The sequence below is a fragment of the Pygoscelis adeliae genome, unplaced genomic scaffold (assembly GCF_000699105.1).
Source record: "Pygoscelis adeliae isolate BGI_AS28 unplaced genomic scaffold, ASM69910v1 Scaffold4, whole genome shotgun sequence".
Lineage (NCBI taxonomy): Eukaryota > Metazoa > Chordata > Aves > Sphenisciformes > Spheniscidae > Pygoscelis > Pygoscelis adeliae.
The window spans coordinates 14270518-14283275 of NW_008824986.1; the positions used below are offsets into that span (position 1 = coordinate 14270518).

General features: G+C 39.2%; 1 protein-coding gene across 1 annotated transcript in view; it reads left to right on the top strand.

Annotated features, from left to right (window-relative positions):
* Positions 1-12758, top strand: part of KIAA1598 (KIAA1598 ortholog) — a 49163-nt gene that overhangs the window by 7979 nt on the left and 28426 nt on the right. The window contains exons 4-6 of the mRNA XM_009325914.1: positions 3426-3523; positions 4483-4564; positions 6704-6798. Coding sequence (XP_009324189.1) covers positions 3426-3523; positions 4483-4564; positions 6704-6798 — 275 coding nt within the window. The remainder of the gene's footprint in view (positions 1-3425; positions 3524-4482; positions 4565-6703; positions 6799-12758) is intronic.

Genomic DNA, 12758 nt, shown 5'->3' on the forward strand with positions numbered 1-12758 from the left:
GGGGAGGAGGTAGAGAAAATCGGGAGGAAAGTTAAGCCCAGGAAGAAGGGAGGGGTGGGGGGAAGGTGTTTTAAGATTTAGTTTTTATTTCTCATTACCCTACTCTGATTTGATTGGCAATAAATTAAACTAATTTCCCCAAGTCGAGTCTGTTTTGCTGGTAATGGTAATTGGTGAGTGATTTCTCCCTGTCCTTATCTTGACCCATGAGCCTTTCGTTATATTTTCTCGCCCCTGTCCAGTTGAGGAGGGGAGTGATAGAGTGGCTTTGGTGGGCACCTGGCATCCAGCCAGGGTCAACCCACCACAGGTGTATATACAGCCTGCAAAATAAGTTGCAATGCAATAGGAAAATGAGATCTACACAGCTAAGGGAGTTCAACATTACTGAGTCGGTAAAAGAAATATTTCCTCCGATCCTTAACAAAGTAAAAGTTAAGCAGAAGGACAAGGTCACCTTGGTATTGCTTCAACTGCAATGTCGGTATTTCAAAGCTTGTAAGACAGGACTCTCCATTTCTATTTCCATTATGTACCTTTGTATGCACAAACTTCATTCATATTCTAGAGCTATTACCAAACAACCAAAGGGACTGTTGTACAGGGTAAACCAGCAAAGCTTGGGAACATGAAAATACATTGATAAGAGAAATCTGTGCTTTATTAAGAAATTTCTGGTTCTTTTTTGAAAGGCAATTCGTATTTCTGTAATCCAGAATCTGCCTTCCTTTCTCGTCTGACTCTGTGATGAAGTCATCGTGATTCTGTATGCGTTCCAAAAAAGGGGAATGACCACATTCTGCATTTGGTGACAGAGACAGACATTAAGTGGTTCACTTTAAAAAAAAAAAAAAAAAAGCTTTCACTTTTTTCTGATGGTAAGTTACAATAGCAAATGATGTCTAAGTACAGCTGTCCCAAACTTTCAGCCTGACCTTGTTAATTGTTTTCTGTTTGAATGCAGCAGCCTCAATGAAGTGGTACAAAGTATCACTGAGAAAAAAGAACGAGTGTTGTAAAAATGCTTTAAAAAAATCCCACCCAAGAAATAAGATGTCATAGTACCCTTCTAAAATAAGCAGTTTTCCATCCTATAGATGTAGGAAAAGAGGCAGAGAACGATGTGATCCGCACCATGCAACCCATCTGAACTGGAAATAAGACTCTGGAGTTCCTCCTGTCTTTTATTGGAGAAAGATGTCAAGGATATATTTAAATAGAGCAAAGACTTTGGCTGCAGATCAGAGGAGAACGTGGTTAGGAGGGTAGCAGGGTCAAACTAGAGAAATGTTTTAGAAAGGCTTTAATGCATATGCTTTCTGTCTTGATGAAGAATTCATTAAAGAACGAAATGTGGCATGTGGTAAAGGATTTAGAACTCCTGGCTTCTGCTCCTCTCTCTGGCCTTATTATTAAATGTTAATGACCTTATTTTTACAAGTGCTGAGTATTTTTAAAAGCATTGGCATCCCATTTGCTATAGGAGAAGATATTCCATCCCTGTGCCCGGAGAGAAGCATTTGTGTATGGTAGCAGAGCGATCTGACAACATGTACCAAAAGACAGAATGAGAATAATCAGGCAGAATAATCCCTAGCCTAAGCCAAGCTGCATGGTGTTTGTCTTCAGGGAAAAATCTGAAGTTACATCTTGGATTACCTGCTAAGTGAAAGACCATATGCAACGGAAGAGATGTTTTCAAAACTCCCCTTAATGCTTTGTGGTGTTGCTCAAGGTGAAATCTGCTTCTCTGTGCATGTTTATGATTCCAAACATTTGTGGTTTTTGTTGGGGATCTTGGAATTCTTTTAGCCTTCTCACCATTCAACAAAATATTGGATGTTTCTTGGAATGATTCCTTCCCTCTCACCACTTTTCTGTAAGGATATACGAATAAGGTAGTACAGTCTGAGGCTCTCTGATTAACACCCTCTCATTTATTAAAGGGATAAAGTTTTGTCTCTCAGATAGCAAAAGAAGAGGAAGGTATGTCATACATTAAGGAAAGGTGATAGTAAAGCTGTACTTCCTAATGGAAGTCTAGAGTGGTCTCAGAGCAGTACCTGAAATTCATTTATAGGTTTTGGGTTTTTGTTTTCTTTTTCTTTTTAGCTGTCCTTTCGGATATAACAAGAACTGAAAACTTAACTGTGTTGGTCAAGCAGTTTAGTGCACACCCTGTATCTGAAAAGAAACATTTCTTGTACACGTTTATAAAGGTTTAGGTATATGGATATGCTTTCTTCTCAGGATAATGAGGTTGATATATGTATTGTAAGACCTGACTTAATTCAGTTACCATGAATTTCAGTGAGACCTTTTTCCCCATCAATTTCACTGGAAAGCACAAATCCATAAAGCAGACAATTTGGTTCAAGAATCTTCTGGGAAAACAGGTCTTTTTATTTACTTTCAAATGTGTGTGCCTTTTAATTTGGAGGAAGATAAATCTGAGGCTCCTGAATTGGGAGGGGGGAACTGGGGTAGAATCAACATTTTCAAGATGTGAGACCAAACAGAATGACATCCAGCATGTCATCATCATCTGCAATTGATTAGCAACAATTTTCTCAACTCGTGGCTGGTATTCAATGAACAGCAGTGCTATGAAATACTGGAAGCAGGTGGGGAATGAGAGCACTTACTAAAGCTAATATACGTCAATAAATTTATATTTTTGTGGTGTTATGTTAACCTAAACCTTGATGTATTATGTATGCAAACTGATCTCCTGTTAAGAAGTGATTATAATCAAATGTTTTATTCCATTGTGAATTTAATTTATTTCATATTTTGATAATTAAGGAACAAAAATTCTGAGGGGAAAATTACAAGCATTAGCTCTTCCATCAGGAAAGGTTATATTCTGACTCTGTTCACATAATATTACAAAGATTATAAATTGGCAGCTGTTCAGGACAATTTCTTCAGTGAAAACCTCCCAAGTATTAACTGCCTGTTGTTTTGTTTATTTCCCTTGTGACAAGAACTCATGATCCAAAAAGAATTGAAGTACATTGATTTGTTTTAAAGGATGCCTGTTAAAAATTGCTTTCTGCTACCTCCGTACTAGAGACTCTGTGATGTGACAGTCTCCTGAGTAGGACTGAGGATACTCTGTGGTGGCAGGATTGGCCCCATTATAGCAGGAAATGAATAATTCAGAATGCAAATAAAGACGGCAGCACTGAACAAGGCAGCTTACCTCAATAGAGTCAATCTGAAACTGTGGCCCAGTTATAGATCTGTTACTTGACACTTACGCGAAGTTCCTAAATTATTGAGGATGTACCTTGAATACAACTGATGCTTTGTATGCAGTTAAGGTGTTTCATACTCGATTGTACTTGCATTGCTGTGACATTTCCTTTGTTGTTTTCTTCCAAGAATAAAATGTATTTTTTGTTTCCTTCCTCAAACTGTAGAGCTGCGAGATCAAATCATATCTGTTCATGAGGAAAGGAAGACCTTAACCATTGAACTGGAAAACCTGAGGTGCAAACTTGTAGAAGTAATTGAAGAAGTATGTATTGTACCATGGAAGGCGAGACCACGTTAACGTGTAGTCAGTACTTTTTGTATCTGATTTTGCTAAAAACACGCAGTTGTGAAGTTAATTGAATACTATCTAATCGCAAGTCCTGCCAGCCTGCCCATATGATGGAGCACTTAGGGCATATGCCTAGAAGGGGCCTTCTACGTCAGAGTCCAGTCTGCTACTGTTGCTGGCACGTGACTTTTCATGATCTGTTCTAATGCCCATATTATTACTCTCATCTCCCCTTCCTGACAGCCCATCACAGCCTGTGGGGTTTTTTTGGATTTCCTTAAACCTGTGGATGTGCAAGAAATACTTTTGGAGAATGTCCAGTTTAATCACTGGTGCTACTTCATTGAGCATATCCTTGAGTTCAGCCATTGGCAGTGCCCTGTCATGGTAATTAGACCAGCAAATTGGCTTTTTGAGCCAGCAGAGTTTCATTACTGCTTGAAAACTGGATAAGCGTACTGATGCAAATCAGGACTTAGTGGCTCTTCCTGTCTATGCAACACTTGGATTCAGAAAGACACAGCTGACAGCTTTTGGACAATAAACAGAGCCCAGGAAAAAAAAAAACAAAACAGCAGCCTGACTATATTAAAATGCACAGTCAAGGGCAAGCTAGTAACTTTTCAACCAAGTGCTCATCCTGAAAGGTTCCAAAGATGTTATATTTGCAGCTGTGACTCGTACGTGCCATGCGAATGGGCCATGGGAGCCCCATGTGAAGGATTAGTTCACAACCTTTTGATACCATTTGTTATGGGGTCTGTAAGTTGGGGTAAAAATGCTTTCCATCCCACTGGAAACCCTAAGATCAAGCCAAACCTAAGAAACAGAATTACTGAAAACAAAATATTGCTTGCATTATGTCTTCCTATATGCCTTATGCCACTAACTAAAATACTCTTATTTTTGATTTGTTCTTTATACTTTTCTAGGTGAATAAAGTGAAAGAAGAAAAGGCTGTTTTGACAACAGAAGTTAATAAGCAGCAAAAACTGTTGGAGAAATGTAACAGAGGTGTGTGGTCTCAGCAGGTTCTCTAACAGTTTGCCAAATCCTTTGCAGAAGCTTCAAAGCTTTTTTGTTGTAGTACAAAGAACAGGTTACAGAACAGTGACTGTGGTCCAGATCTGACACTTGGCCTCATTGCTGCAGTCACTGCATAAACACATGGACTATTCTAGACTATCTCTACTCCAGGAAAATGTGACAGTGTAAATAACAGGTTGAATGTGAGAACAGGAAAACTTTTTGCTCTGTGGCACAAGTGGCAAACTGGGGCAGGAAGGCAGTCCTTCACAGAGATGGAGTTTGAACCCTGATCTCCTGTTTTCCAAAATCATTACATCAGCCTTCCTTTTAGTTGGGACACAGCTAATAATTTTGAATATCTAAAGACTTGGGAGCAACTTGTTTTATGTTCACGGGGTGATGAGGAAAAGGCAGGAGTGCTGGGAATGAGGTAAATAGGATTTCCAAGTCATGGAAGAAAAGCAGGGACTTTCCTTTACTGGAAAGAGATAAGAAGTAAAACCAGGGCAGGGAAAGTCTAAAAAGAGCTACGGCTCAGAAAAGGAAAGCTTTTGCTTAATGAAGGTAAGTGCTTCCACATCAGAAATAATTGACCCAAAAGAAGTTTAGAGGGGAGGGGAAGGATTACTGTGCCTTTAGTGCCTTGGATTACTGTGCCCTTTTCTCTTGTTGCTTATTTAGCCTTGTAAAATTAAAAATTGTTTGGTTAAAAGTCTTGTTGGCTGTTTCACATTTTCCCGAAGTGGAAGACAACAGGTCTGGCCAAGATACAGTAGGGCATATCCTGTAAGCTTCCACCAAGTGTTTGTCTCTTACCTCTTCCATGTGTCTGCATTGCTTAAGCCTAAGACAGGCAGTACTTGAAGATTCTTAAAACACCAAACTTCAGATAGGTTGATTAGACAGATCAGCTTGAAGAAGCTTTTGATGGGATAGTGTGGCAGATGAAAAGTTTCTGAAATGTTCTCTTTTTTCTAAGCATGATCAAAAGAACAACCCCTTGTTTCACATTTGCCTCTTTTCCAGGAAGGAGGCGTTATACCAGGCTAGGTCCTAGTGCACAGACAACATAAAGCAAGATTTTTTTTGTATGCTTGAAATGAGCTACCGAAGTATCTATTCAGTACCTACTATATTCTGTGTCTATGCAGCACTGTCTTGGAGCTATGTAATCAATACATTTCAGTCAGAGTTGTTGAATTTATCTTAAATCTTTCGAAGTGTGTGTGGTGTTTGTTGGGTTTTTTGTGGGCTTTTTTGTGTTGTGTTTTTTTTTTTTTTAAAGTTAACATCATTTTGAGAGCCAGGTGTGCTGGGATGTGTATCCCAATGTCTAAAGTACCACTTACTGTATGTAGCTTTAAAAACTGTTATGCTTGTCTCCAAAAAAGAAGGAACTTGTGTACAACAGTGTTAGAAATCTAATGTCATCACCCTGCAAACTAGTCTTCAGCCAGTAAGAGCTAAAGCTTATCAGGAGAATGCAAGCGGTCACTGAGATATACTAAGAATAAATGATACTTGAGTACGTACAAATGATGCTTGCTGTCCTGGATTGAAGCCTGTTCAGAATGGTTTGGGGAGGTATGCCCCACGGTTCGCTTTAGCCACCCATACAAGTCTCGCTTTTGTGGGCACAGTTTAAATACAGGCAACACAAAATTGCACCACTTTCTTCTTGAGGGTCCTTTAAACCTCTGTTGTAAAGGGACACATCAAGCCTCACTCAAACCAGGTAGGCAAATACAGATGCCTCCAAAATGACATAGTAATCTTTGATAGATTCAGCAAGGCTCTCTTGAGGGTTTGGTTGGTTACACCCAAAGAGGCAAAATACGATCTGTGCTACATGATGCCTGTTACTGGAGATTTTGGAGGAGGGCCGGAGGAGTATTACGCTATTCAGAAGATCAGTAATTGTGCATATATATAGCGAGGTTTAGAGCAAACAGGGCAAATATTGCAAAGCGGACTGTATACGGAATGTAAAACTAGGTTACACCTTCATTCAAGGATTCATGCTACTGGGGAATAACAGCTTATCTGGGTAAATCAATCAGTACTTTCTTCTTCTTTTGATCCATCTCACTTTTACTTCTGATCTTGTTTTATTCTTATAAACAGTGTCTGTGCTGGCAGTAGAGGAATATGAAGAGCTTCATGTAAACTTTGAACTGGAAAAGAACCTACGGAAGAAAGCAGAGTCGTTTGCACAAGAGGTGAGTAATCAAGGAAAAGGGATCTTGTAAAATGAAGACAGTGCAACTGGGCAAAAACCTACCAGCTTAGATGACTTGATTTCAGTTCCCAGCTCTTGTACAAAAGATGTCTTTGAATGTCAGCATACTACTTAGCTAACATCTGTACTTCATCCATAAAATGGGTTTACTATTTCAACAGCATTTATAAAGCACTTCAGAATTATCCATGCAGTCTTACCTCTTTCCCCTTTTAAAGCGAGGCTTTAAATTTATAATGGGCTTAGTCAGCCACAACATTTCGGTGTGGTATATGTAGTAGTTGGATCTGGGAAGGATTAGCTGCCTTTGTGGTGATACAATTTGAAGCACCGTGTTTTTCCTGAAAAATATGTGAACTCACAAAAAAAGCATTGCAAAATACAATCTTAGTTGAGGTTTGTGCAAGTTTGGCTGGTATTTAACATATGCCTTTCGAATAACATACTGCAAGGGAGCATTCAAGCTGAAAGAAGTTGTTCTCATTTTCTAGAAAAGGTATAAACTCCCAAAGAGGAAAAGGAGTTACTGGGTAGCATTATGGAGTGGCTGGTCATTTCTCTGATGGCTTGTGACTAGCAATGTTTGCCTTAGAAAATGCTGACAAACTCTTTAATTCTGTTGATAGACCAAAGCCCTATAAAATCATGAGTTTATTTTTGTTTTGGTTTTTCTCTCGTGTGCTTTTTCTGTTTGCACTCTGGATTTGAGAGCTCTGCACTTGGGTTATATTTTCAAGCTTTTCTACCCTAAGCCACGCCTCAATATTGTCTTTAATAAAAGTTGGGCTTCCTAAGTAATAATTTTTCAGGGAGGTCAGGTTTAAAGAAAACCTATATATATCAAGATTACATGAGTCATCGGTATTGAAATATTGTAAATAAGGGAAACGTCTGATATGAAGTGGATTTTAGATTTTGAAACCATGGCTGCCAGCAAGCAGATATTTAGCCTTCAGGAAATCAGCTCTGTCTGAACAGAGAGCTCTTTTGCTTTTTGTCTTTGCTGCTGCTGTTTCTCTCTCTCAAAAAAAAAAGAAAAAAAAAGTATTTGTGCATCTAACTGCATTGAGTCAGTGATTGTAAGCAAGGACATACATACATTTCGAACCTGTATAGAAAACAGTGAATATGCTTACTGTGTTCTGGTAATCTTGTGGGTTTTTTGCTGGGTATTTGAGTGTTTTATATATGAATAGAATCATATAGCAGCATTTTAAATGAAACAATTTTAGGGGGGTTTGAGATAAACTGTAAACAAATTGGAAAATCTGGAAGCTAGGGGTGAGGAAGTAGACCCAGGTGTTGCTTGCACTCACTCCCTCGTGCCTGAGAACTCTCTTTCTCTGTGCTATGTACAAAGGTTGGAGAACTTCAGGGCATCTGGCCCAGGGGTACCGGTTCTCTTTCTCCTCGTTCCACCTTTTGCTACTCTTTCCTGTTTTCCTTTGCAAGGTCACCCCGTTGACCCTTTGGGAAACCCATTGAAGGAGCTAACTCGGCAGAAACCTAATAACTTCTAGGTACAGGTCAATTTCTCTTTCTCTTAATAGCAAAATATGCATTTAGGTAACAGGGCTGGGTGCTCACCCTAAAGGAGAAAGGTATTTGCAAATTCAGGTGTATTAAGCTTTGGCAGATTCTCTTTCATTCATACAGGTATATGGTATAACCTAGCTTTAGATAAACTACTGCTTATCAGTTCCACTACTGAAGCTTTAATCATTCGATGAGTCAACTTGTAATTGAAGTAAATTTAAATGTATGTAGCTTGTATATATACACATACCTGCAGTCTCCTGCCTATTGTCAGTATCTCTGCCACGTGTTGAAAAATGTAACTGTACTTCAGGCAAAGCTAAAGCAGCTGACACATTTCCCCCCCAAAGGAATAAGAAACGACAGAAATGAAAATTATTTACTGATTATTAAAATGTCCTGTTAACTCCCAAATTTTAAGTATAGAGATGGACTTTTCAGGATGCTGTTAGAGTCAAGAGATGTGGGAGAGAAATCACTCAAGAGGAGTGATTTCTGAAATCAAAGAGACTGCACATGCAGCCTCCTCCAAACGTCACTTTTACAGAGCTTTGCGGGATGGAGCCCAAATTCCTCTGCTGAGCAGAACTGGACACCTCCCTTTGCCATGGCTTCAGTGCCATTGGGCCATTTGCATTTTGATCAAAGGCTCACTGTGGTGTTTCAGAAATAAAAATGAGGTCTGCAAATTCCATTCAAATTTATTAAAGATAGAGGCATTTATTAGTGACCAAAAGTTGTTAAACAAAATATTGCTCATGTTTATTAAGTATTCATTTGGGTTTTTTCAAGACTATTACCAGTACGTGCTATAAAATGTTACCTTCTTGCAACTATTTTTAAATTTTAGGAAACCTGGATTTGTTCATTACCCATACTTTTATGATAACTATATTTATAATGCACTTTTTTTTTTAACCTCCTGAGATGGTGCAGGCATTATTGTTTTATTAGTGGTGTTTGTTGACTGTAATATCTGCAGAACTGTTTTTTCAGAAAACAAATTTCTAAGAATGTTAAGCATGTTCGTTTAGCATGCATTATTACAGGATCTGTCTTGCATCTTATACTGTTGCTTTGCTTTATCTTCTGAAGTACAGAACGAGTATGTGCTTCTGTTCATTAACTGATAACAGAAGATTTTACGTAAAGGTCTTGCATCTCTCAGAAATGAGTAATTTAAAATGCATAGTTAAGCTGGTTTTCAGATCATAAAAGAGCATTATCTGATACTCTGGGCCCAGAATGTTGCTTCTGTTTAGATTCATAACTGTAATATTCAGATAGCTATACATTTTGAAAGAGGATATTTAAAGTACTTTTTCTATTTTAATAACAAACTGATGGGCAAGCTGTTAAGTACAGTGCCAAAGAAATGCTGATTATTTGCAAACAAGCACTTCTTGCTTGTTTTTTGTCATTATTTAGCTGTTGTCTCTTCCGAAAATATGGGTCCCTGTTGTTGCAGATTGACAACATAGCTCTTCAGTTGAGGCTTTTCATTCCATTAAGTTCTCCAGTCCAAAATGGAGTCATTACAACAGTGAGCTTCAGGCCTGCGTTAGTCTTTCCTTTGTGTACCTACTTCTCTTCCTTTTGTACCATCCTATTCAGAAAGATTTTTGGAAAGTTTTTTAAAACACAGGAGCATGTGACGACAAAGACGTTGCTCATTTGTGTTTGGAGAACTAGTAGCATTTCAAATTACTTTTAAAAATCTGTTATCATTGGCCTGGTTTCACACTGATGGTGTCCCTTGAGTGACCTGAGACATTAGAGACACAGGCTCTGGCTCACAACTGCATCCACAACAGCAAAGCTTTATGCTCGGGTGAGGTTGTATGAGTGTCCTCTCGCATGAATCATGCCACAGGGTTGCAGCTGTGTTTTGAGAGCTGAGGCTTCTAGGATGTGCTTACAGGAGCTGTTTGGATTACGCTGAGGATGTGCAGGGATTTTCTGCTTTCTGTTTCTTTCATCAGCCACATGTTTTCTCTGTCCCTATGAAATGTTTCTTGAAAAAACAAAAATCTTGCTGAATTTTTGCTTGAGTTTTGCAGAAGCCACAACAGTTGGTTGTGATAAGCCGTGCAGTGTTGAGAGAAGGAATATGTTTGAGTAAAGGGCAACACCGTGTGTTCAGTACTTTGTGCTTGACTTGTTTGGTGCACTTTGAGAAAGGCAATAGGCTCAGAGTAACATGGGTGTCACCACAGCACCACAGCGTAGACTTTAGAATGGCACATCTTAGTGTTTCGTATTACTGTTGGTGACATCTCAAACAACCTAGATGTGTCTTTTAGCTCACTGAAATATGGACTTACTGCCTATGGAGGGGCTTGTTTTGTGATGGGCATGTTGTCTTTCTAGGGGGCTGAGGTATCTGAAGCTTGCCTTGACAGGGAGTTGGCCCATGTATTCAGATGAACACCTTTCTCCATAGCATGGCTTCATCTTTTAGCTTTGCCCTCCTGGGGTTGCATTGTGGCTGCGATGGAAGGAGACCAGATGAGCGACTGGCACGGGCTGCTTTTCGAAGGGATGCCCTTTGCGTCCCGCCCTTCTGACAAGCGAGGAGGATTTGCCACAGAATGTGAGCAATTGGGAGTGCAGGTGTGAGAGAGAATGGGTGAGTGAGTGTGTGTGCAGAAGTGAACATGGATGGGGGGGAGAGGAAAGACAAGGAGTGAGAGAGGGAGGGAGCAAGTGCATATAGGAGTGAGTGAACACTTGAAAATCAGAGCTTTTGATTAAAAAAAAGAAATCCAATACAGCTTTAATTATAGTCATGCTGCTGGCACCACCATAATATATATTTAATTAATCAAAAATGATCCATCTTCAAACATTAGAATTCATGCTCTTTAGAGGTTCTAAAGAAACTGAGTAAATATTGTCAGCCGTGGTGTGGAGAGGGGGAAGGAAAAAGAAAGAGGGTTTGAAGTGAGTCACAATCCATTGTGAAAGGTACAGGAATCTGCATAAAAGAGCTAAATAAATAGTGTGTAAGGGGCGGGGGCATGGAAAAATCTGTACCTACCTGAATAAAACAGGGTTGTTAACACAGGAATCTTGGCAAGCTTAACCAGAATTCTAGTGTCATGTTTTAAGAGACACTAAGATCTCTCAGCTCTTTGTGGAGCAGTTTATAAGAAAACAAAGGAAGGCAGGGAGTATCTTGAAGGCCATCGCAATAATATAGAGGCTAGCCCTGAAAAGCACTTTCCACAAAGATGAGCAAAATACAATACATACAGCCAAAGCAAGCCAAAAGGGGAGGAACACAGTGAGAGAAGTAAATTGAAAGTCTTAGAGATGTAAAAATCCCAGGAGTTTAACAAAATAATCTGGCATAAATCGTTTATTAAGCATACATCCTGCCTTGCAACAATATTTTGTAAAGTGAACAGTTTATTACTGTCATGTGTGCTGGCATGGAGACAACCCCTGCACCTAAAGTTACTCTGGAAACCTCCCAGAGAAGAGGCAGTGTGCTCTCAAAATTAGCATTGAGCTGTTGTTTTCTGTCCTCTGTGTCTTGGATAAGTAGAAATGAAGCGTCAAACTGCTGAGCAGGTTTGTTGGGGTTCCTCTCACTTTTGAGGCTAGCGTAGGCTTTTTCTCAAAACACACAACTGGAAAAAAATGAAGGGTTTCCCAGGTGTTTATGGTTTTCTGTAAAATAGTTTGTGGTTTGAGAGGTTGAAAGGCTGCGTTCAAAGAAACTGTGATCCAGATAGATTAAAAATGAAAATGAATCTGTAATGTGCATTGTTCATCTTTTCCTTGACTAATTCTCAATACTTACGGATGCATTAAAACAGTGTACTGAACCTGTGTCTGTGTTTCCAAGTAACTATTACACAAGTAGTTTGCATTTAACTTGTTTACCTCAAAATGCCTGCATCCCATACCTGGGCAAGTGCACAGCTGACATTATTTAATCTGGGACTGAATCTTCCCTTATTGAAAGATAAAAGGTGACTGTCATTTATAAGACTTAGGAAAAATTACTGTCGTTCTTAACAGATGTCTGCATTACTCATGAGGTTGAGTGCAATGGATTTGGTTATCTCGATGACATGGGCTCCCAAAAAACTCTTCCTTAGATGCATTTGTGACCTTTTGGGTTAATTTGTGAGGACTTTTGCATTAATGTGCTACATCTGTGAGTGGATACTGCAAAACCAGTGCTCATGGAGCAGCTCTGTGCATTACCAAGGATAGTTCAACAGCAACTGGTATCTGAAGATAATTAATTTGCAGTCCAGCTGACTGAATTGGAAATAATAATTAAAGAGACATGATAAGTGGTTAGTGCTTGAATGTTACCACTTTTGAAGCATGATGTAACACTAATATGTTTCATCAAGCTTTTTCCCAAGAACAGGCTTGTGAAACGGT